The 26,501-nt window shown below is 41.0% G+C and overlaps 3 protein-coding genes across 4 annotated transcripts in view; 2 read left to right on the top strand and 1 right to left on the bottom strand.

Annotated features, from left to right (window-relative positions):
* Positions 1 to 26,501, top strand: part of Cbp80 (Nuclear cap-binding protein subunit 1) — a 72,592-nt gene that overhangs the window by 30,776 nt on the left and 15,315 nt on the right. For both annotated transcript variants that reach the window (XR_010518478.1, XM_065234151.1), the window contains exon 4: positions 26,180 to 26,427. Coding sequence is in view for 1 of the 2 variants with exons in the window: in XM_065234151.1 (XP_065090223.1) it covers positions 26,180 to 26,427 (248 nt within the window). In the remaining variant the exon portion in view is untranslated. The remainder of the gene's footprint in view (positions 1 to 26,179; positions 26,428 to 26,501) is intronic.
* LOC135711359 (opsin-1-like) lies at positions 11,557 to 12,707 on the bottom strand. Its single transcript, XM_065234158.1, has one exon. The coding sequence runs from the start codon at positions 12,698 to 12,700 to the stop codon at positions 11,591 to 11,593; it is 1,110 nt and encodes a 369-aa protein (XP_065090230.1). The 5' UTR covers positions 12,701 to 12,707; the 3' UTR covers positions 11,557 to 11,590.
* On the top strand, positions 24,213 to 25,456 carry LOC135711358 (opsin-1-like). Its single transcript, XM_065234157.1, has one exon. It carries the CDS (start codon positions 24,336 to 24,338, stop codon positions 25,443 to 25,445), a length of 1,110 nt encoding a protein of 369 aa, XP_065090229.1. The 5' UTR covers positions 24,213 to 24,335; the 3' UTR covers positions 25,446 to 25,456.

Genomic DNA, 26,501 nt, shown 5'->3' on the forward strand with positions numbered 1-26,501 from the left:
CGTGAGTGATAAGTTGTCACTTCCCCGTGAAGTGACATCGGTAATAGGGGCCATGGTCGTAGTTTTTCTGAGTGATATTCGCAACACCATTGTTTCCAACTTAAGCAGTCTGAATAAGATTCTATTTGTGTTGATGATGAAAGCTCATAGATTTATTGCACCGAGGCCTTGCTCATATTGTACCCGGAGATATTCGATTTTTAGCAGTTGGGGACAATCTAAGACCTTCTTAATGACATCATGACGTTTCTGTTCCTCCTGCATATAAGCTTCGTGCCGATGTTCCTAGTACTTGTGGGTGCTACTTTTTGTCAAAGGGAGAAAGCCAAATGAAAAATGATGCGATGAATAGCAGTTTATGAGCTGACGATGTTGGCAAGGACAAGGAATTCCGGAAAATTCCAGAAGAGCTCAGTGTTAAACTTTCCCTTCCTAGTTTCAGACAATTTCATTTTCAATAGCTGGACAGCCTTGTTGGTGGATGTCATCATGCTACTCATGGAAATTTAGAAAAATGCTAAATACTGGGAGAATCAAACGGTGCCACAAGCCGCAATCTCAAAACAGCTACAATTTTTTCTGCAAATATATCCATCCGATCGGTGATGGTATCCGTTAACCCAAGCCTGGTGGTCGTCTTGAATCATCGTTACAATCCGTGAATTCTGTAACACCGGACAGAATTATACAATTCAGCAAGTCCAGCATCACTAGTATCTCATCCGCAAGAACTTCAGCACCAGTTTTCAGTTGCGTACGAAATTATTGCACAAAAATATGTCAATCGGTTTCAACCCACCGATGATGACATATTGCAACTCAAAAATCAGATTGCTTTGTTTATTTGATGTTGATCAACGCGAATTACTCAGAGCGGGTCAGAGTTACTCAACATTAACTCCGATTTTACTCATGATCAAAAGCTGTCTTGCCCCTTGCTTTCTGCTCTCTATATAAAGTTTTCACACTACCGTACTCTAACAAAACTATTAACTCTATACTTACATCTCCTCCATCTATCGTATACAATTACCACTTTAAATCTGTTATTTGACGCTTAGTGTCTTCAACTACAGGAAAGTATGCCAAATGAAAACATCTGTTAAATAATTTTACCAAGAAAGACAAGGTACTCTCTGGGAGATTTTTGATGAGGATATAAAAAATTCCATCATCACCTGGAGCTTTCATATTTTAAAATTTTCTAGTTATAGATCTTACTTCGTCCCCCAGGAATCATCAAAAATATTTTCCCGAGAAAAAATATTCAGATAATCCCGAGCAACTTGATTCTCAATAGGACTAGTAAGACCCAAACTGAAATTATGGGAACTCTCGAATTGCTTAGCAAGTTTCTGAGGTTTCTCCGAATTTGTGATCAAAATTTTACCATCTTCTTTAAGCGCTGGAATTGGCTTTTGAGGTTTTTTTTCTTCAAAAATTGTGTTAGTATCCAAAAGGGTTTGGAGCTCTGGTCTAATTTCGAAACATTATTTTCAAAAGTTTTGTTCCTCAGAGCAGCGAATCGCTTTTTAATTTGTTTTTGCAAATGCCGCCAGATAACTTTCATGGCAGGATCTCGTGTTCTTTGATATTGCCTCCTACGGACATTTTTCAGACGGATCAAGAGCTGAAGATCGTCGTCTATTATAACCTCGCATTTTGGTACTGAGGCAGCTCTTGCTTCAACTATAGAAGTAGTCAGAGATTCAAGAGCATCATTAATTTCATCTTTGGTTTTCAAAGGAATAAAGGGTGTCCACGATGAAATTGCCACACACAAAATTGATTCGCAAAATTCGAGTTTTCATCCGATTGCCATCAAATTTTCAGGGATTGAGAAATAACTATTAAACTTCATTTTACCATTTTACTCGTATTTTATTTACAGTCCATACGCAAATGCCCGCACCTTGGCCTTAACCCCGGCCATATGATTCTGCACAACCTGTGAATCAACCGTTTTTTGCATGTAAACCCATACTCTCTTCAGTTCCTCGACTGTCTTCACTACCTTAGGTCGTTTAAGAAGGTGCTGCTTCATAATCGCCCAGTACTTCTCGATGGGGCGGAGCTCCGGAGTGTTGGGAGGGTTGAACATTTTCGGCACGAAATTGACCTTATTGTCCGCATACCACTTCAGCACGTCCTTGGAGTAGTGGCATGAGGCCAAATCCGGCCAGAAGATTGTTGGGACGTTGTGGGCCTTCAGGAGAGGAAGCAGCCACTTCTGGAGGCACTCTTTTATGTACACCTGTCCGTTCATCGTGTCCTGGGTCACGAAAGGTGCACTCCGCTTCCCGCACGTGCAGATGGCTTGCCAAACCAGGAATTTTTTCGCAAATTTGGACATCTTCTGTGTGCGGACATGCTCCGGAACGCTGAACTTATCCTTGGCCGTGAAAAACAGGTTGCCGGGGATCTGTTTGAAGTTGGCCTTTACTTACGTTTCGTCGTCCATGATGCAGCATTCAACTTTCGTCTGCATGTTGAGGTACAACTTCCTGGCACGGGTTTTGGCGGACTTGTTCTGCTTCTCGTCGCGATTAGGGGCCTTTTGTACCTTGAACGTTCGAAGCCCAGCCTTAGTTTTGGCCTTCTGGACAAAACTTCGGCTTAGGTGCAGCTTCTTAGCCACATCCCTAATGGAGGCGTTCGGATTTCGGTTGAAGGCCCCAACTACGCGGTTGTGATTTTTGGTGTTGTACGGAATACTTTTTCCTTCACTTCTGGGCTTCCGATCGGTGGTCAACCGTTCCTCGAACCGCTTAATCACTCGCGACACCGTGGAATTCGCGATTCCCAACGTTTTAGCGATGGAACGATGCGAGAGATCCTTGTTCTCGTGATGACTGCGCAAGATTTTATCACGCACGAGCTGTTCTTTCGACTCCATTTCCGCGAGTTTTGATCACAGGACTTTAAAACTTGCAGGATGTAAATAATGCACTATGAACTAAATCCACCCAAATTTTCATTAAATTCTACCCAACGGTTAAAAAGTTAGAGCAATTTCATAGTGTGGCAATTTCATCGTGGACACCCTTTATTTAGATCAAAGCTATATTCCATAAATGCTCGATATTGCTCCCAATCAGCTCTATGGTAATTGAAAGTAGAGCTGTTGAGATAGAAATTATTTCTTGAGAATTTCAAAAGCTATGGGAAGGTGATCAGAGCCGAAGTCAGCATGAGTAACCAATTGGCTAATGAATCAGTTAAGACCAAATCAATAGTTGAGAGATTTCTTGCTGAAGAAAAGCATGTTGGGCTGTTTGGATATTGAATAGTGTAATAACCTGCAGAACAATCATCAAACAGAGTATTACCATTGGAATTTCTTTGAGCATTATTCCATGAGCAGTGTTTTGCATTAAAATCACTAATAATGAAGAATTTAGACCTATGACGGGTAAGTTTCTGTAGGTCAGTCTGAGAAAATTATTTTGCTGGTCTACGCATGGGAATGTCAAATAGGCAGCTATAAAAGTAAGTTGTCCAAATTTGGTTTCGACAGAAACTCCCAAAGTTTCAAAAACTTTAGTTTCTAACGAGGGAAGAATTTGATGTTTGATACTTCTATGAGCTATGATGGCAACGCAACCACAGGCTCTTTCAAGACGATCATTTCGAAAAATGAAATAATTTGCGTTCCTTTTAACCTTATGGTCAGGTTTAAGGAACGTTTCAGTTATAACGGCGATATGCACGTTATGAACTCTCATGAAGTTAAATAGCTCGTCTTCATTATTTTTTTGAGATCGAGCATTCCAATTCGCAATTTTAACTCCAGTTTGAATAGTATCAAACATGGAGTTAGATTTCAGCATATCAGAAATCATGTCAATTAATAATTTCTGTAAAAAATCTATTTTAGGAGCAGTAGGGTAAACGATCCTATAGTTGCGGTACGTTAGAAGCGTTAGGTTCCTATAGTTGTGTATGGAGACTCCATACACAACTATAGGAACCTAACGCTTCTAACGTACCGCAACTATAGGAGCGTTTCCCCTAATGCTTCCTAAGTCAAAATTATCAGAATTTCCGTTAGAATTATGTTGGCTAGAAGTTTGATTTCTTCCAGCTGTAATAGCAGCATAGGTAGCTCCATATACAATCTGAACACTGTTAGCAGCGAGGGAAGCATTTATAGATGAAGAATTTGAAGCAGGGGTGATATGTGTACCTATGGGTACGAATGTAGAATTTGTTCCTCGCTGACCGTTGTTACCAACAGAGGAATTTGTACCTGGTCGGGAACGTTGAGCATTTCCTACCTGTCGCTTAGAACGAGATGGTAGGATTGCTTGCGAGTCTTACATTCCCAAAAAAATGATTTGTGGTTTTCACCACAATTTGAACATTCAATTTTTTTAGGATCTTCCTTCAGAGGACAGTCGTCCTTAGCGTGAGAGAAATCACCACAGTTCATGCATTAAGCTGGCATGTAGCAAATTTGACGTAGGACTACGTCTGTGATTTCTATATGGGGGTACACTTTGTGAAAACCGAAAATGGAACATGAAACAAAATTGTGAAAGATTTTGAACGTTAATAACTCAGCTGCCCCTGGTCCAATTTCAATAATTTTATCACCAATCGATCAGAAATATGGCTACGAATGTTGATTTTCAACAAGAAACTATTGGAAAAGTGGTAAATGTCCAGCATTGTCCAAAAGCGTCGAATTAACTAACAAATCCACCAATTACGTACATGCGTATGTTGCTTCCCCAACACAGTCATCAGAGAATCATTCCTAGATGCAACATGTCGATGTAGCATTACGACGAGGTTTGGTAGTTCAGTGGTTACCGTTTCTGCTTACTGAGCAGAAGGTAGAGAGTTCAATCCCAGGCCTGTCACCTTCCTTGCAATTTTTCACTTTGCCTCATTCTATCCCCACTAGATTTAAATAAAAACTAATTCTGCTTTAACCGATCGCATCACTTACCACAGTGAATCCTGATCTAAAAATAACCTACCTCACTAACACAAGTATCTTTCCCGAGACAGCCGTGGAGATGTAGAGGTATTCTCGGTCTCTAGTAACTACCGGACGTCGAACTAATCATCCTTCCCTCCCCAAAAGACCGTGAGGACGTGGCCGGCGCTGTGTATTGATCTATAGATTGAATTAATGTGCTTGTACATTGAAGATGTAAAGCTTATCCCATGCACCATCTATGTAGTTCTCTGTGCAAGTGGATTAGTTCTGATCATTCACGGAGGAGCAACTGCGAAGTGCACGGTCAAATAACGTTAACTCGACGGAAAACACATTCGTTGATACGTTTGTTGTTGTGGATGATAGAAGAGCATAGCAGAAATAGTGCGAAATAGGAAGCGATGGTCATCACAAAAAAAGGAAATCGATAAAGAGAATTGGCTTTCACCCTGCTGCTTGTAAGTTCCTTACAGTCATCGTCATAGCATCGCACCGCTTTTGGTTCTAGGGCACTTGCTGGTTGCAATTTTTAGATCAGGATTCACTGTGATGCGATCAGTTGTAAGCAGCAGAAATTTCCATCCCAACTCTCTTGTGGAATCTTTTAGTGGCTCTGAAAAGAGCCGGTTTTGTTAGATTTCGACGGAGAAATTAAGAGCGTTCACCACAAATACGAAGAGCCAGCTGAATGTCCTTTGGCATAATTGTGACACGTTTGGCGTGGATGGCGAACAGACCGACCAGATGGGCCTCGCTGGATTCCTGTAGGGCCATTAACGGCCGAGCTCTGGAAGTGCAGATCTGTCTTTAAGTCCTGGACGATTTCACGGACTAGACGCTGGAAAGACAACTTGCAGAAAATTGGAATTTCTTGTCACATTCGTTTCAACCTTACCCGAAGAAACATCAATAGCATAAACAATGACTGGACGTGGCAAGTGAGGCAAAGAATTCAAGGTAATGTGATGCTGGAAAACGTCATTCGTGGCGCTGTTACCTGAAGCGTCAGGGACGCACCTGAGGTTAAGCTTCGTTCATTTTCCCTATCCGAAACGGCCCTGTTCAGGGTCACCAACTAATTTGAAAAGAGATAGTTTAGGAATTCTACTAATCTTGGCATGAATGAAATTCCTGGAACCAGCAAAACGGTAGCAACCAAGCTTCTAATCCTGAAGCAACTGGGCTCTCTAAATGCCCATTTCTCGTAGCGATGAAGGCTAGCGCTGTCTTTCCAACCACCGGCTCAACCCATGTCCAGCGTAGCTTTACAAAGAAGTATTTACATGGTGATCTTATATGGTTGACACAGAACTGCCTTATTGCATTGAGAAGATAGAAATTCAAATAGCCAGAAAATTTTTATGACCCTGAAAAGGGCCGTTTGATTTGTCAGATGAGTTCGGATGAACACAGCATGCCTTTGCTGTTGGCTAACACTCCGGTACGGTGCAGATTGGCAACGATGATAAACGCCTTGAGTTAAGAGCCTAGAACTCGATGATGATGGTGATGATAGTGGTTTACCACCCATTGTAGCACGGAAACTAAGTCCGACAGCAGTGGGTTCTCTTCTCTGTTTGTCTTGATGAAGCTTAATAACCTCTAATTGTCCTCAACATGTCTCAACTGAACTGAAGTGATACATTTCTCAATTTTTCAACGTTATCCTAACTTAATATTATCACCCATCCACGCCCGAAACCCATCCACCACACAAAATCAAATAAAAATGTTCCCGTATGACAAACACGTCCAGACATAAACGAGAATATGGTTGAATATCTTTACTGTAACAACTACGGGTAATCATCGAAAGTACTTGCATTTTATTCAGGCACTTTTGAGCAAACTGCAATCACTCTCTCATACTCGAAATGTGCCACGACCAAATTGGCACAACGACGCCGCTATCTGACCAAAGCGCAGGGTTAAGAGCCTAGAACTCGAAAAGTGACAAAACTGGGCGATGGTTTAACGTGTAAGAGTACTACTTTTTACTGTCAAGGCGGACGTTGCGAAAGAAAATTAAGTCCACTCACGATCCATGTACAGGTGCAAATATTTCTTCATGAACTTCAAGTTCCCTTCGTTCATGACGTCCATGTTAAAATTACCCAACACAATCATGGGCATTGGCTCCAAGCAATATCACGTCAGATTCAGCGCACAAAAGTATTGCTTCTGCTTGTACGACAAATCTGTACGATAGTGAATAGAACAGAAAATTAAAATATAAAAATGAGGTAAGGAAAATATGGTTCAGATTAATACCTGGTAAGTAAAGGTACACATTACCATTTATTATATAATACCACGTAGTCCTACGTCATCATTGCGTACAATCCCATAGGGCTGTCCCTTGTAGTTTTTTGTTCCATAAACCCATCCCTGGCACTTACGGCAATGGGTGAGGTTTTGGAAATTTCCTGCAGTCTTCCTGAAGTGTTCGCACTTCACTCAGACATGGACCATAAGGCCTTGCTTTTTCTAAGGCCCTAAAGTTATTTAGTTCACACTTCCCGTTGCGTGAATATCCCGTTGCGTGATTCGCCAGGACGGGATTTAATTTTCATTTTGATTACTTGGAGTGGCTCAACTCCAAGTAACTTAGTCAATTCATCTTTGATCTGATCCAGGGATTCACAACTAGGCAGATAAAGGGTGTCCACGATGAAATTGCCACACACAAAATTGATTCGCAAAATTCGAGGTTTCATCCGATTGCCATCAAATTTTCAGGGATTGAGAAATAACTATTAAACTTCATTTTACCATTTTACTCGTATTTTATTTACAGTCCATACGCAAATGCCCGCACCTTGGCCTTAACCCCGGCCATAAGATTCTGCACAACCTGTGAATCAACCGTTTTTTGCATGTAAACCCATACTTTCTTCAGTTCCTCGACTGTCTTCACTACCTTAGGTCGTTTAAGAAGGTGCTGCTTCATAATCGCCCAGTACTTCTCGATGGGGCGGAGCTCCGGAGTGTTGGGAGGGTTGAACATTTTCGGCACGAAATTGACCTTATTGTCCGCATACCACTTCAGCACGTCCTTGGAGTAGTGGCATGAGGCCAAATCCGGCCAGAAGATTGTTGGGACGTTGTGGGCCTTCAGGAGAGGAAGCAGCCGCTTCTGGAGGCACTCTTTTATGTACACCTGTCCGTTCATCGTGTCCTGGGTCACGAAAGGTGCACTCCGCTTCCCGCACGTGCAGATGGCTTGCCAAACCAGGAATTTCTTCGCAAATTTGGACATCTTCTGAGTGCGGACATGCTCCGGAACGCTGAACTTATCCTTGGCCGTGAAAAACAGGTTGCCGGGGATCTGTTTGAAGTCGGCCTTCACATATGTTTCGTCGTCCATGATGCAGCATTCAACTTTCGTCAGCATGTTGAGGTACAACTTCTTGGCACGGGTTTTGGCGGACTTGTTCTGCTTCTCGTCGCGATTAGGGGCCTTTTGTACCTTGAACGTTCGAAGCCCAGCCTTAGTTTTGGGCTTCTGGACAAAACTTCGGCTTAGGTGCAGCTTCTTAGCCACATCCCTAACGGAGGCGTTCGGATTTCGGTTGAAGGCCCCAACTACGTGGTTGTGATTTTTGGTGTTGTACGGAATACTTTTTCCTTCACTTCTGGGCTTCCGATCGGTGGTCAACCGTTCCTCGAACCGCTTAATCACTCGCGACACCGTGAAATTCGCGATTCCCAACGTTTTAGCGATGGAACGATGCGAGAGATCCTTGTTCTTGTGATGAATGCGCAAGATTTTATCACGCACGAGCTGTTCTTTCGACTCCATTTCCGCGAGTTTTTATCACAGGACTTTAAAACTTGCAGGATGTAAATAATGCACTATGAACTAAATCCACCCAAATTTTCATTAAATTCTACCCAACGGTTAAAAAGTTAGATCAATTTCATAGTGTGCCAATTTCATCGTGGACACCCTTTATTTCAAGACAACCCAGACAGACGCTCGATAGGAGCTACTGGACAATAGGCCAAGGACCACATTGGGATCTATTTTATACCTGCAGGTACGCGAAGTACTCTTGGTACGCATTGTCCAACAGTTTACCAGCCATCATGGTCCCCTAGATGCATGTGACCCCACAACATATTTCTTATTGCGGGATCCTTAAATCATCCTATTACTAAAGGATTTGGTCAGTTCATCCTGTCCTGGAATTATTCCCTGTTGAAATTTTTCTTTGTTTGGAATCCTAAAATTTTTTGGTGCAGACTTTGGTCTTGAAGCATACTGTGCATAAGCTATTAAAAACTCGGATGGATTCAGGGATCCTTAAAAATCCAGAATTTGTCAGCTCCAGCTCCAACTTCGATTTATTTTTTTTTTAGCAATTCTGGAAGTCTACTAGATCATTATGGGGAGAGCGGAAAGGCCAACTCCCTGCCTTTAACATTTCGTGAAACGAGGGCGGGTCCTTCTACCCACTCATTGGGGCATTCTCCTGTTGGATGGCCTGTTTTTTGACCGGTTGTATGATCCTGTGGTTGGAAGGAGATTCTCATTTATCTCGTGGATGCAGGTGGGCGATATTGCCCACGGATTCACCCAAACCGTTGTTGGCCCTTCATACAACGGTAGGTTGAGTACAATTAAAGGTTATTTAACTTGATCAAGTCGAACAGCGAGGATAGTCCACATTCTACCGGCAGTTGTCTTGCTGAGTGGTAGTTTCATATCATCAGATCATCATCATTCTAGATCTGTTTTTGAAACCAGTGAAACTTTTCTCTCCCGATCCTTAGTTCAGTCGGTAAAGGCGCAGCTACAAAGCAAGACCATGCTGGAGGTGGCTGGGTTCGATTCCCGGTCCGGTCTAGGAATTTTTCAGGTTGGAAAATTTCTCGACCTCCCTGGGCATTAAGTATGATTGTACTTGCCACACAATTAAACTAATGCAAAAATAGTAATCGAAAGCTCTCAATTAATGGAAGTATATCTACAACACTAAGTTGAGAGCATGCAATAAGCTTATATGCGATAAGCAATAATCTTTAAATGCGAATTAGAAGAAGAAGAACCTTTTCTAAAACTTCACCGGACCTGCCTCGATGTACCGTACCCTTGAATATAAATTCGTGAATTAAACGAACAAATATGACTACCTGTTCAGTTTTGGCCTAAGACAACAAGCGTCTATCTGATCGGGATTTAAATATAGAATATGTCAACATGATGAAAGTTTCAGCATTAACGTAGGAAATTGTGTCCACTTGAAGAACACATCTCAGTTTGTACCACGTTAGCAAAATGTGACCTCTACATTCACTTTTCAGTTATTAATATTGTTTATACCCCGGCTGCCGTGCCAATATTTTATCCAAAGCAACATATCCCACCTCCAACTGGACGCTAATTTTCCCGCAGAGTTTCCACCAATTTTTCACTCGACTAATCCTTTTCGCTGAACCGGAGCTTTTCTTGCCCGCGGCTCTTACACCAGCGTTGATAGAAATTAAGCAAATTTTTGCTGCCGGTCGTGCTGTGAGCGATCGAACATATTTCACACAACCACCAGAAGACGGTAGCAGGCAGATAGATAAAGAGCAGCCAAAGAGTGCATTTCTCTCTCACGCAACGCAATTGAAACTGCATCGTACCAATCGTACCACACACAAGAATGTTCACTTTCCAATGCAGCAGAGTGGCCGAGCGCCCGCCACCCCCTCATCAGCTTCCACATCTGGCGCGAGGCTTCGTTAGTTAAAAATTTGAAACTTAACATATTGAACACAAATTTTCCTCGCGAAAAACACATATCTTGTAGTTTAAAAAGCAGAAGCAGTAGTTGAACTTGAACGAGTAGCAGAGCGATGGAAAAAAAAAGAATGTAGTAAACAGATTGCAGTGGAAGAAAGCGCCAACACGCGATGATCGATGATCGTACCCAGAGGTAAAATGCATCCCACCGTCGATCGATAACATGATATATTTGTTACCCGGAGCTGGCTTCGTACTTTCCATTTTGTTGCCGAACCGAAAAACTTTGCAAGGGCGAAAGCACCGTGATGGGCACTTGGGCACAGGTGGAACTAATTCTCCGGAAGAACATGAGGAATTCAATTTCCGTGAACTGTTATGTCAACAGTGAGTGGAGTTGTTATGATGCATGCTCAGCGCACAATAGGTGACATTAGATCAAGCTAGTCGCGGGCTGGAGATAGGTTATTTGGAGATGAAACGAACCGTAAACGGAGACGAGCTCGGGTGGGGTTTGCTTATGATGTCATAGGTGACTTAACCCAGTGAGGTCTTTTAAATCTATGCCATTGTATTCAAACATTGACTGGTTAAATAACATTTAATAGATGTTTTGACCATGCGGAACTGTGTTGGTAGAAATCCACCGACGAAAAAAAAAACACTCAATGCACTTTTTTCCTCAAAGTTTTCTTGAGGATTTACTGAAATTTGTTTATTTTTTATTGCGGGGTAGAAAGTTCAAATTACTATGGATGAGATTGATAGAAGCTAGGAAAATCAGCCATAATATCGGCCATTTGTAGATTCTATCAACCTTGTCCTTAAATCATGCTGGAAATGCTTATTACTTATTACTATTACTTAACCTGTACAACATCACCTTCATAGAAGAATCAGTCAACCAAGCGTTAGGCGGCAGGCTTTTCACTCATAACAACGGCGGTACCCTCGGAGGCCATCGACTGGGAATCATCGGCGGCATCCGCGCAGGACAGCGTTGGGAACTCCTTGTACAGCGCAGCTCGATACTTCGGATGGCTGATACCGTACACGATCGGGTTGTACACGGCATTGGCTTTGGCAAACAGCGATCCCCAGATGGTGGCCAGAGGGCTGATGGGCGAGGCCTTGAAGATACCCATGTAGTTGATGATCAGATACGGAGTCCATGCCATGAACCACAGCGAGATAGTGACCAAAGCGACCTTGGCCAGTTTCATTTCGGTGCTGGTGTTCTGGGCTTCGGATGATCGCAGCGAGGCAACGTTCATCTTCTTGGCCTGTTCGCGCATGTTCTTCTCATGGGCAGACACGGCCTTGATGATAAAGATGTACGAGTAGATGATCATCAGTAACGGGGCGAAGTAGACGAAGAACGAGTACACCAAGATGTACGACCGGCTGCTCCAGGTATCGGTGAGATAGTCAGTTCCACAAGCGCTCATGTTACCCTCTGGAACGTATCGGTTCCAGCCGAATAATGGGGCCAAGGTCCAGGCAAGACAAGCTACCCACACACCAAGGATGCGAGTCAGTGCACCGTTGTTGGTCAGAGGCTTAGCAGAGAGGCCCTTGACGATGACATTGTAACGGTCGAACGCGATCAGAGTCATGGTCCAGATCGAGACACAGCCGAACAGTGATCCAAACATACCGTAGACCTGGCAAGCGAGTGGCCCGAAGACCCAGGTCTCGTTGTAGCAGTTGATCACCATCGGCGGTCCCATAGTAAACATCATCAGGAAGTCAGAGAAGGCTAGATTGACCACTAGCAGGTTGGATGGGGTCCGGAGCGTCCTGGTGTTGGTGAAGATGTACATGACCATTCCGTTGCCGACCACGGAGATTAAGGCGAGGATCGCGATGGCAAATCCCAGCAACGAGTGCCACAGCGGGTTCATCGGCGGGAACTGGTACCAATGGGCGTCCACCATGTGCAGCATATCCGCGGGAACCTTGTCCACCACAGTTAAGTTTCCGGCGACCGATTGCGCCATCCACGATCCGTACGAGGCCATTGTTGACTAGATTTGTGTTTTGATGCTTTGCAAAAAAAAGAACAAATTCACCACTGATCTTTCAATGCAAGACGAAGAAAATCGCTACAGAGGCGAACTACTTCAATCTTACAGTACCAAGAAACGACTCGTTCTAAGGAGGATATTCAGGTCGCATATATACCCGAAAAAACGGGCTAATCAAGTTAGGAAAATTTTCTGGCATCCATAATTTCATCCACACACCTGTTGCACCAATTCATCGTGATATCGACCCTATAGAGCACTGACATTCATAAAGCAGAACTGCTTGCAACATTGGTACAGTTTCAACACTACCTCATCAAGCCCGATTTAAATCTTCCAATCTCGACTCACTACTGACAGACAAACTTTCGTCACCATCCAATCGGATGGTCTTCTGAATGGTTACCTCGGCCAAAAACTGATGCATAGATAAGCGTGAGAATGGTCAACACTTCACCTGGGCTCCAAACATTTTGCACGAACCCACCTAGAGGAACTTGATCCGTCGACTTTCAGCCAGAAAATTGCCACTTTTAATTGAAAACAATTACATCCTCCCGCACCCACAAACAATCCAACCAACCGCGCCCGACCGACTCCGGTTTCCATTTTCTGTCTTCGTTCATTCACAGTTGACTTCTTGAGTGCATAATTAAGCCGTTTTCTTGTGCGGCAAAGAATTGCATAACATGCGCGTGCTTCCAGCCGCTGGTCTTGCTTCCTGCAACAACAGTCAACAAGCCGATCAAATTATGCAAAAAATATAACCAAAATATGACTGTGCCGTCGTTGTATAATTAATTAAAAAACAAAGTCCTAATGAAATATGCTCGCACTGCTGTGTTTTGTAAATGTGCCGACGCCGACGTCGTTTGACCGACATATAGAGTGATGAAAATTAATTGCTAAGGAAGAAGTTATGCACATTGCCCACAGGTTGTGTGTTTTTTTTTAACGACAACGGATGGCCTTTGACCTTGCCATTCAAGCGTTCGGTTTGGTAGGAAAGTTGACCACTTGCATTGTACAAGTTTAATCATGGAAGGTAGGTGTGCCCCGAGGTTGTTTCATGTTTGACTGTAAATTCTGTCTTATTCATGGATTTGAAGCATGCGTGTATGTAGGATAAATACATGTGAGATTGGGTATATTTGTTCAATTGTATTAACTTTTTGTAAATCCAGCATGAGGGTGATGCAAATTTACCTTTAATTTCATATCACCCCTGCCTCCGTCTCGCTTCAATAATTTAAACATTTACTGAGGGTAAAAAAATCAGCTCTATTCAAAATCGTCACTTGCTCTGCGCCTTAGGGAAGATCCATAAATGACGTAGCTTAGGGTGACGAAACATGTAGAAAAATAAAATGCGTAAATACGGTTGACGTTTGTTTCATGAAGCACCCTAAAATGCTACGTCATTTATGTATCTTCCCTTGTATGTATGTATGTAAAGGATACCACTCATTGTTGCAGGGCACAGCAGGGACTGTCCACCTCGTATGACTTGATCAAGTACTATACCTGGTTGTATTCAATTTACCATTGTATGAAGGGCCAAAAACGGAGGGTTGACCCGTAAGCAGAGACACTTACGCGTGATCCACGGGAGCAGGAAGAAGCTCCTTCCAACGATAAACATGTTCCAACTCGATACAGAACAAGTTATCATACGAGGGGATGTCCCAATGAGTGGGGAGAAGAGCCCACCTTCAATTCACGAAATGTTAATAACAAGGAGTTCACTCTCCCCATCCAAATCGCTTCAATCAAGCGCCCTGATGGTCCCATCCCTACTCAAAGAATTTATATGTTTATATGAATTTTTTTTTTTATTTTTTTTATTTAATTATAGTCACTTTAACGCTCTTGGGTCATTCGTGACTTGTCCGGGGGTGAGATTTGAACTCGTGACTTTGGCGTGAGAGGTATGAATGCTAACCACTACGCCGGGGTCGCCCCCATATATGAAAATATGTGGACTACAAGCTATTATTAAATTAGGTGATTCGATGTACTTTTTTGTGCCTTATTTATTTATTACTACCCCTCCCTCCGTCTCCCTAGACCTATTTGTGTGATGTCGGGCATGAGAATTTAATTTCTAAGAAATTATTCCCAAAATTCTCTTCAGAAACCGTTTGGAATACTCATTTGATTTCACCTTCCTCCATTTTTATTAAAATTATATTCAGAATTCTATTCATATTTTTCTCAAAATTCCCTTGAGGTCTTCTCTGAATCTTCATCAGAAGTCCATTGAATTTATGCTCAGAACACTCTTGAAAATCTGCAAATAATTATTTTTCATTTCTTATCAGAATTCTTTTGAAACCTTCCATAACATTAGCCTACTATTGTTTTCACGATTCCCATAAATTCTACTCTAACTCACCTAGAAATTCAATTCAGATTTCCTATCTTCTTCACAGAAATTCCTTGCACTTCATTTCAGAAATTCTTAGGACTATATCTTAAAATTATCTTGGAATTCTGGTCAGAACTCCTTAGAATGTTTCCAAATAATTTTTGAAGATTCCTTTCCAGAATTTCTTTGAAATTAACACATAAATTCTTATACAATTTTCTTCAAAATTTCATTGGTATTCGCGTCAGACTTCTATAAAAAAGACAGCAACATATGTTATGTTTTGTTTGTAAATCCCACATTTGAAAATATTTCCAATTCTGTTTGGTATACATCAGTCAGATCTTTATAAGTCATCTCGAAACAAAAAATCATAGTCTAAGACTCCAAACAAATATCAAAACCTCAGAATCCTGGAAATTTTCTAAAATCCCAATATTACTGGGTACAGAACTACGTAGTGTTAACATAGTTTTTGCTTCGTTGTCTCCAAACATTTTCTCTGAATCAGGGGTGGTTTTACCGTGCAGTTATTGGGCTAGGTTGCACTCCTAATTATTCGCTCTTCCAATGAATCTGTGACCATTGTCCCATGATAAATGACACTCCGGATGTACGTTTTATTTTAGCTAAAGGTGATATGAACGAGTCGCCGTTGACCTCATGTCTCGAATAGATTGATATTACAACTCAAAACTAGGAAGACTAAATTAATGTATGGACCTCTCTTCACCCCTCTTCTGAATTTGCTCCCGATCACCACTAACATGTGTTGGTAGTTATAACCCGATTGTGGTTGATAAGATGTATCACCCTAGATAGTAGTGGAACGTCAGTAATACAACACCCTGGGTGGGTGTTGTTACTCTCGATTCGCCGATTGTTACTCGGATTCGCCCTAGAAATCTTCTTAGATTCTCCTTACAATCTTCATGGAATCCTTCTCAGAATTTGTAGTAAGAACTACCTTAAAATTCTCCCTTTGGAAGGTAGCCGAAAGGGCACCCCTCCTTATATGTCCATTGACATTATCTTCAGAGCTTTCTTACAAATATCATTAATCATTTTGTGGGACTATCCTCAGAGTTTCTTTGAAATTCTTGTCAAAAACTCCATTTTGAAATTTCCTGGACTCCTCCTTGTATTCTCCATGGAATTTCTTTTCGAACTGGGCATGTAATTTTACGCATAACTTACTTCAAATCCTTTATCGAATTTATCTGAAGTTCCTCTCGCAAGGACCAAGACTATATTTTTATAATTACCTTGAAATTCTTCTTGGAGTTAAGTTTAGTTTTCTTTATTAAAAAAATCAGCCCTTGCCTGGTTCATTTCTGCTTCTCCTCGGAATCCCTGAATTTCCGGAGTTCTCTGGATAAATTTTTTTTTTGTCCAGAATAGATCAGACACGAGCCAACTCATAAATTTTGCACACGTGCTCGTGGCTTAGCTAAACGTTTTCCACGAACATGAAGATCTGACAGATGTCAGAAGTGTGCGTTGAGTAAAAAATTCATGATAACTTCATTGGTAATTCATGTCAGCTGGTTGGTGAGGAAACTTCTATCTTGTCTAGATCCTGAGTTATAACTAGACGAACATTATTTGTACCGTAAAGCGGGGTATCTTTGATAATGCGGGTAACTTTGATTGTAGAATATAATGATTTTATTTTCTCTCTGCCTTTTTTCCGAATTAGAAACATTGATTCCATATTGTACCTTTTTGCCTGTTTGAAAAAGCACTCAAACCATCACTTATGAAATTTATTTCTGATATAATCATCACAAATTCAATGCTGTCTTATTATTGCTTATGATGTTTCTGATTATATACTCATTCAAAGTTTCATGTTTCTTGTACTAAATTGTTTGAGATTCACACATGTTTTTCTACATTCAGTGAGCATTATCAAAGTAACCCCAAATCAAAATACTGATGTTCGGTCACAAGACTAAAAAAAGGACAAATGCAATAATTTTCGTTAAACATATTACTAACAAATTGACTCTCGGATCCTCAGTACTTTAAAAAAAAAAATTGAGAAACATTAATTGATGTAATAAATATTTAGAATATACTTCAAAAAACTATCAATGTTATCCCGTTTTACTGTTCTCCGTTGTTGCCTTGTGATTTAATTCCCTTCTAAAATGTTTACTAGTGAACTTGTCTTGTCCATTTGAACAACTTTGCTGAAGACAGAAAACTTATATGAGGGGGTTAAAAGGAAAGGGGTGTAAGTGACTTTGATCGATTCTCTTCATCGACTTTCTATTTTGATCCCTTTGGTTTGTTTTTTTTTTCCGTCGATCTTGTTTTCCGTGCTGAGCACCAATGCTACCGACGTGCCAGGAAGGCAGCTCCCACACCTGGACCCTACCTATCGACCCATCAACTCATGAACCGGGGACCAACGGCTTTACTTCCCATCCGGAAGAAGGCGTGATCAGAGATGTTATGCCTCAGAACATCCCGGTGGCGCCGACTGGGATTGAACCCAGGCCTGTTTCTATTTTGATGTGGCTTCTATTAAGCTGTGGCTAGTTTTATAAACAGATTTTGCGCTATTTCTGCCACATAGTTTGATAAAGGCGGTTCTCATCTAGCATCCAGAATGGCACACGAATCAAGGAATGTGTTTGCAGCTGAATTATTAACGAAAGAGAAAGTCGATGAACAGAATCGATCAAAGTCACTTACACCCCTTTCCTTCTAACCTTTTCATATCTAGTCTCGATCCTGAGTTATCAACTGAAAAACTTTATTTGTACTCTAGCGCAATGTAGTAAGTCAATTTTCAATTAAACTGTTCACTTTTGAACGGGTCTTGTCCAATTGAACAACTGTGGTGAAGATAGGAACCCAAATAACATTTTCAGCTTTATAAGCCAACTTTTCCAGCGTTGTGCTGTAAAGTAGCTGAAATAAAGCTTCAGATACAGCTACGAGCAGAAGCTAGCAAAATAGTTTTGGAGAGCGTTTACTCAACTTTTTCACAACCATTATTCAATTTGTCATTTGCACTGAATAACATCACCCAACAAACGCTAATGTCACTTCTATGCAAATATTAATCAACTTTAAACTTTTAGCTTCAAAACAAAGCTAATAAAGTAAATATATTAATTATTTGATGGCTTCCCAACTAACATTTTCAGCTTAATAAGCCAACTTTTCCAGCATTGTGCTGTAAAGCAGCTGAAAATAAGCTCCTGAAACAGCTACAGTCAGAAGCTAGCAGAATAGTTTTAGAGAGCGTTTACTCAACTTTTTCACAACCATTATTCAATATGTCAAACGCACTGAATAACAGCAGCCAATAAACGCTAATGTCACTTCTACGCAAACATAACCCAACTAACATTTTCTGCTTTGTAAGCCAACTTTTGCAGCGTTGTGCTGTAAAGTAGCTGAAATAAAGCTGCAGATACAGCTACTAGCAGAAGCTAGCAAAATTGTTTTGCAGAGCGTTTACTCAACTTTTTCACAACCATTATTCAATTTACCAATCTCACTGAATAACAACAGCCAATAAACGCTAATGTCACTTTTATACACATCCTAATCAACTTTCAACTTGTAGCTGCAAAACATAGCTAATAAAGTGAATATATTACTCATTTGATGGCTTCTACACAACCAACCACTCTTGCTGAATAACATAAACATCAAAAGTGCTTTTTCAACAACTAAACATCCTGTACTCAGCTAATAAACTGTGTTAGAGCTACTTCGGAAGCATTTTCACAGTCAACTAGGTTTATTTTTAGACGTGTGCACTTTTACAGCTTTTACTCTGCTCCTTTACAAAGCTGAAGTAACTAGTCGAGAAAAGTGATTCATGTGCACTATTATAAAGCATCTACACAGCGATTTTGTTGTAGAAGGGCATGTTGATTTGTTTACATCAGTTCAAAGTGTTGGCGTAGCACAGTTGTTAGTGTCAAGGATTTCCAATGCGGTCGTCTCGAATTCGATTCCAGGTTCCGGTGCAGGGTAAAATAATTTGGTGATGACTTGTAACTCATTTCGATTAGTTTGATTTGACAGCAGCATAAACTCAATAAATTCCTCCATAAAAAAATCGTGAACAGTATTTAACCTACCTTCAAGAGAAAGCTGTGTAGTGATTATTGGATAACCGAGAAAAGGTTGAATAAGCGCCTTTCAAGTTGACACACAGCTAAACAGCAGGATAACAGCTGTATAGAAGCGTTAATGGATACGCAATAAGAGCTTGTCCCAACTGTCCCAACAACCATAATTAGCTGACTAAGTTCGCCAGATTTGCTTGTATAGAGGTTGAGTAAAGGTTTCCTCATATCGTATAACGTTTGAATACAGCTTGAGGCTGTATAAATGAAATGAGTAAAGCGTTTACATTGTGAAAAATGTTAGTTGGGAAGTCAACTTTCAACTTGTAGCTGCAAAACAAACCCAATAAAGTGAATATATTACTCATTTGATGGCTTCTACACAACCAACCACTCTGGCTGAGTAACATAAACATCAAAAGTGCCTTTTCAACAACTAAACATCGTGTACTCAGTTAATAAACTGTGTTGGCGCTACTTTGGAAGCATTTTTACAATCAACTAAGTTTATTTTTAGACGTGTGCGGTTGCACAGCTTTTACTCTGCTCTTTTACAAAGCTGAATTAACTAGTCGAGATAAGTGATTCATGTGCACTATTATAAAGCCCCTACTCAGCGATCTTGTTGAATAAGGGCATGTAGATTTGTTTACATCAGTTCAAAGTGTTGGCGTAGCTAAGTTAGTAGTGTCAAGGATTGGCAATGCGGTCGTCTCGAGTTCGATTCCAGGTTTCCGATACAGAATAAATAAATTTGGAGGTGTTCTTATAACTAATTTCGATTAATTTGATTCGCAGTTAAATGAACTTAATAAAATTCTCCAACAGAAAAAGCGTTAAACAATATTTAACCCGGCTGCCAGATAAAGCTGTGTAGTTATTATTGGATAACCAGGAAAAGGTTGAATAAGCACCTTTCAAGTTCACACACAACTAAACAGCAGAATTACAGATGTATAGAAGCGTAAATGGATATGCAATAAGAGCTTGTTCCAACCGTTCCAACAGCCATAAGTAACTGACTACGTTCGCCAGATTTGCTTGTATAGAGATTGAGTAAAGGTTTCATCATATCGTATAACATTTGAATACAGCTTGAGGCTGTATAAATGAAATGAGTAAAGCGTTTATATTGCGAAAATTGTTAGTTGGGCACTTCTTTGCTAGCGAACGTAAAAGATAAAGAATTATTGCGTTGCCAGATGTATTACCTCAAGCAGTGAATGTAAGTTTATTAAAACATGCAAATACGAACTTTAAACCAATAACTTAGATGAGTGGAGATTGAACTTAAACGTTCCAATTACAAAGGTATAAAAGATTGAATTAAACACAAACAGGAGAGATGACAACATTGCAATGCAACAATGCAATGTAGCCTGTTATTGGCTTTCCCGCTCAGGGGTGTAAACAAAATGTCATACAGCTTGGTCTGGCAGTGTGAATGTTTTGTCTACGACATTCTTATACGCTTGAATGTGTGACGTCACATTTGATGTTGTATTGAAAAGTAAAAGAATAAAAGAGATGGTAGATTTTGCTCACCAGGTGATATGTATGATTCATTGACTGTTTTGGCACGGCGACGCACACTACCAACGAATATTACCAATACTTTTAGAAAGTGATGATTTAAGAATACAAGAAGAAAAAGCAAAAGCTAATTGAATGATGGTTAGTTGCCTCTTAAGCCTGGAGAAAATTTCTAAACTTTTAGTTTTTACAATTTTTTTAATCTAAGACGTGAAAAATCGGGCTAAGTAATATAAATGATCAACTTCTAGAACTAGATTTGACTCCACTACCTTGTTTGCCTATCCTTGACAGATACGCGTATTTCGTCTACAATGTTCAGACTTCTTCAGTGTCTTGTACTAATACTTGACTACTAGTATTAGTAGAAGACACTGAATAAGTTTATTTGGTTCTACATCAACAGACTGGGTTTAGTCCTAATGATGGATTAAGCAAAACTAGGAAATACAATATAGACAAGAAGTAACAAGCTGCAAAGGCCGTGAAGTCCAACTTAATTCCTAATTCTTAAAAATATATCACGGAATCTCTGACGCAGCGTCTCGCGTGCCAAGTGAAAATCAAATAAGGAAGCAACACGATTGAAAACCCTTTGTAGCCCATTGATACCACCATACGAACTATAGTTTGTACGACGAAAAGGTATCCTCAGCATTGCGTTGTTACAGAGTGCTCGTGGTTGAACGTTAACGTCGATTTGTAAGGACAATCGATTCTGGCCTGTAGAATGTCTGCCACAAACAGGGCCCTTGTCGTATCTCTTCGACTCCACAAAGGATCCAGGTGAATTAACTGGCACCGACTTTCGTAGCTTGGAAGGCGATGAGGATCCCTCCAAGGCAATCGTCGAAGGGCAAACCAGAGGAATCGTCGTTGAATAGATTCTTCTCTTTGTACACTGGTAATTGGGATTCAATACAGGGCAGCAGTATTCTACCACCGACCGGGCGAGGGAGCAGTAAAGGGACTTCAAACAGTAGATGTCCGTGAAACTTTTAGCTATCCTGAAAATGAAGCCGACTGGTCTGCACATTGTGAACGAAATACGCGTATCTGTCAAGGATAAGCAAATAAGGTAGTGGAATTAAGTGGAAATTACTAATCCTGTTCTCCCTCTCTCTTTATACAGGTATTCCACTAAGTCGCTCACATTCATCAGGATAGATTTACCTATTTATTCAAGATTTTGCACTCTTCTATTTCGAAACCTGTCCACGTAAAATGTTGCATTGACAAATAAAAAATAATACTTTAGTAGAGCTATTGTTGTAAATAACACCCACCATTTATGTGAAAAATCAAAGTATTTAAAATTCAGTTATGAAGTAATTATCTTTCATTTAAATGATAAATTGATCATTTAATTTGCAACATTTATTTAAAGTATATGTCTTTAAATTTGTTAAATGAATGTTAAACTTTCTTTTTTGATAAACTTAAGTTCGTAAGTCTGAGTTTAGACTAACGACGTCAAAATCTCCAACGGCGACATAAGAAATTCAAGTGCTACCGACGAAAACGTCACATCAGTTTTCAGTCGCATGCACAATAAGTAAAAACGTTTGTGGCACCTGAGTTATTGTTTTACGAAAAAAGAGCTTATTTTTTAACGGTTAAAAAATCTTCAGAAACCTGGAAAATTCAGAGACACCCTGTGTTAGCTAATTTAATTAATTAAATTGATTTCTCCGATACATTTACCTGAAAAACCATCTTGTAAAGGTTTTATAACTACATATTGATTCAGAAAAATAGTTCGCCTAACCATTATACTACCGTAACATTTCGCGTATGCAATATGTACGGAGAATATAGGAAAACCATGCATACATTTGATGTAGGGTAGAGAACTACTTCGGCCTATTTAAGTGCCCATTTTGTGCCTATCAAGCAGAAAACATCAAATAAATCCATGATTTCGGCGTTAACAGGTAAATTATGCGTTTAGTATGATACTTTAGTTCAAATGCTACCGAAAGAAGTCAATAAGAACAAGTGATATGAATGTTTGCACCTAATATTCTCAAATACAAATGAAGCGGTCCGACCGAACCAATCTTTTTCTTCATCCGATAGGCCGAAGTGAATTCATTGGCGTTTCAATGCGTGAGGTCGAGTTAAGAAGCAGTGTTAGACTTTTAACAATATCTTAACATTTTGTTTCTCTCTCAAATCTTACGGCATGTACGACGGAAAGGTTAATAAATTTGGAAGTAATCAGTAATAATAACATTCCGTTTAGTGCTGAACTACGCTAGATTAAGAAAGACTTAGTGCGGGTTGTGCCTAATAGGCCGGGAAATGAGGCAGTTACCCTATTTACCATTTTTTTTTTGAATAGGACATATCATAATTACAAACCTTCCCCTATATATTTGCCACCTGTGGTATTATTATTGGGAAAAACAAAAAAACCCTTCGTTTGTGCAACCATTTTAATTACACATAATTGCATAATTTTACGCCAATTTACTGTTTTCGTGACACCATCCATTTACATCCGGCTTTTGCCTTCATTTTATGGGCAACCATCTTCCAAAACCATAAATGCCATGTGATTTGTCATGAACGCAACAACCACCTTCGTCGGTTGCATTATTCCAGCTTATCCATCCGCTACTACTTGCTTCCCCCTTGGCAGCTCGATGCTTTCTTCAAGCAACGACGGGCAGGCGTCTTTCGATCGAAGTAAGCGAACATAATTTTCCGCTGTTGTTTCGGTTTTCTTTTTATTGTAACATACACCTTCAGCGCTGCATAAATTCCCTCAGTATGTGCATTTTTTCTTCTGTGCTTGTCCGTTATATTTTGGTATCGTCTGCAAACTACACGCGTAATAAACCATCATTCAAGGCCGTTTTGTGATTTTTTTTCGGAAAATATTTTTGTATCAGACTGAACGGCTGGTTGGAGGTTGGAATCACCAGCACGGCGAAACAGCACTACGATGTCGGTCGACTAAATGGTCATTCACTTTGGGGGCGAAAATAGCGAAAGATTCAAAGCCCTCTCCGGTCGTAAAGTTGTGAGCCAATCTGGGAATATATTGGGTGTGAAGTATTTTGATGAGGCATGCAATGAAAATTTATGTAGGTGGGTAGTAAATTAGCTGGTTGAGATATGGATACATGCAATTTCGATTAGAATATGTGCATTTCAAGTGACCAATTAGTTCTGCAGATTATGTATCTACTGATTTTGGATGACACACCGTGCATAATGAGGAACAGTTAATTGATAATGAAACAAAGTTGGTTGGACTGTGTGCATGGGAGCACAAGCTATCTCCTCTATTATGCGAGTCACGTGACTCTCTCTCTCACCGGTTTCAGAGAGTCATGTGACTCGGAGAATAGAATAAATCGTGACGTTATAAAAGCAACAGGTGGAGGCGCCATCCACGGATTATCTTATAGAATTATGGATGCCAGAAAATTTTCCTAACTTGATTAGCCCGTTTTTTTGGGTATATATGCGACCTGAATATCCTCCTTAGAACGAGTCGTTTCTTGGTACTGTAAGATTGAAGTAGTTCGCCTCTGTAGCGATTTTCTTCGTCTTGCATTGAAACATCAGTGGTGAATTTGTTCTTTTTTTGCAAAGCATCAAAACACAAATCTAGTCAACAATGGCCTCGTACGGATCGTGGATGGCGCAATCGGTCGCCGGAAACCTAACTGTGGTGGACAAGGTTCCCGCGGATATGCTGCACATGGTGGACGCCCATTGGTACCAGTTCCCGCCGATGAACCCACTGTGGCACTCGTTGCTGGGATTTGCCATCGCCATCCTCGCCTTAATATCCGTGGTCGGCAACGGAATGGTCATGTACATCTTCACCAACACCAGGACGCTCCGGACCCCATCCAACCTGCTAGTGGTCAATCTAGCCTTCTCTGACTTCCTGATGATGTTTACTATGGGACCGCCGATGGTGATCAATTGCTACAACGAGACCTGGGTCTTCGGGCCACTCGCTTGCCAGGTCTACGGTATGTTTGGATCACTGTTCGGCTGTGTCTCGATCTGGACCATGACTCTGATCGCGTTCGACCGTTACAATGTCATCGTCAAGGGCCTCTCTGCTAAGCCTCTGACCAACAACGGTGCTCTGACTCGCATCCTTGGTGTGTGGGTAGCTTGTCTTGCCTGGACCTTGGCCCCATTAGTCGGCTGGAACCGATACGTTCCAGAGGGTAACATGAGCGCTTGTGGAACTGACTATCTCACCGATACCTGGAGCAGCCGGTCGTACATCTTGGTGTACTCGTTCTTCGTCTACTTCGCCCCGTTACTGATGATCATCTACTCGTACATCTTTATCATCAAGGCCGTGTCTGCCCATGAAAAGAACATGCGCGAACAGGCCAAGAAGATGAACGTTGCCTCGTTGCGATCGTCCGAAGCCCAGAACACCAGCACCGAAATGAAACTGGCCAAGGTCGCTTTGGTCACTATCTCACTGTGGTTCATGGCATGGACTCCGTATCTGATCATCAACTACATGGGTATCTTCAAGGCCTCGCCTATCAGCCCTCTGGCCACTATCTGGGGATCGCTGTTTGCCAAAGCCAATGCCGTGTACAACCCGATCGTGTACGGTATCAGCCATCCGAAGTATCGAGCTGCGCTGTACAAGGAGTTCCCAACGCTGTCCTGCACGGATGCCGCCGATGATTCCCAGTCGATGGCCTCCGAGGGTACCGCCGTTGTTATGAGTGAAAAGCCTGCCGCCTAACGCTTGGTTGACTAATTGTTCCATGACGGTGATTTTGTAAATAGAATGATAATTATTACATTTAGAAATATACTTATGATGCAAATTTTGAAATCGCTTGATATTTTTTTCTAATTCCTAATTTTTATTTTTCATTATTACCACATAATATATGTTGGTTATAATTCCAATGTACGACTGCAGTCATCAAGAAAGCTCCATTTAAAACATAATTTTCCATTCCACCACCCGCTCGGGGATGGTGGTGGAGGTGTAAATACCTCTCCATCAGAGCTATGAGCATTTCATCCGTTTTCATGGAGGTGTTGTTGCGTTTTTGCCAATCGTGTGTGCACTCTCTGCTGTCCGCTATCTTGGCGAGCGTTAATGATTAGTACGCGCTGTACCTTAGTGGTATGTTTAGTTGTTTCGCTGGTATGTTGATTTGATCTTGTAGTAAAAGTAGTAAGGCTTTCTTTCTCCTGCTGCCAAGGCGTTTATCGCGTAATAGGCACCACGATGTGCAACCGCGGGAAAGAGAGATATCCACACGAGGATTCGATGGACCATGGTGGATAATATGCAACACGTTTTCACTTTTCGAAATAATCATCGTTGTATGTTAGGATTTAAATTTATGGCAATCATAGTAGAGTATTCGATGGAAAATCGGTTTTCAGTTTTAGTTATGTTCCCAGGTTCGACAGGGCTGTGGATAAATAATAATTGATTTTTTTTTATTTTATGTTTTTCAGCTTCGCTACCAGGAACGGCCACTGCTCACAAGTTGGTGGTTGCTATCCGCCAGAAATGCACACCGGAGGATGTGCTGAACGAACTGAAGGATTTGCCCAATCCGAGGGAGACTTCCGAGAACGATATGGTCGAGTCGACCTTCAATCCACTCAAGATCGATGTTTTCGTGCAGACGCTGCTGAATCTGGGATCGAAGAGTTTTTCCCACACGTTCGCAGCCATCTCCAAGTTCCATCTCGTGTTCAAGGTTAGTTACGTTTTTGTTTTGTTTTCTATAGACATGAATCTTTCACCTTGTGTCGGTAGCGTAGTTGGGGTTTG

This window comes from Ochlerotatus camptorhynchus, unplaced genomic scaffold (assembly GCF_037179485.1).
Source record: "Ochlerotatus camptorhynchus isolate MF236.1 unplaced genomic scaffold, CSIRO-AGI_Acam_v1.1 ptg000432l, whole genome shotgun sequence".
Lineage (NCBI taxonomy): Eukaryota > Metazoa > Arthropoda > Insecta > Diptera > Culicidae > Ochlerotatus > Ochlerotatus camptorhynchus.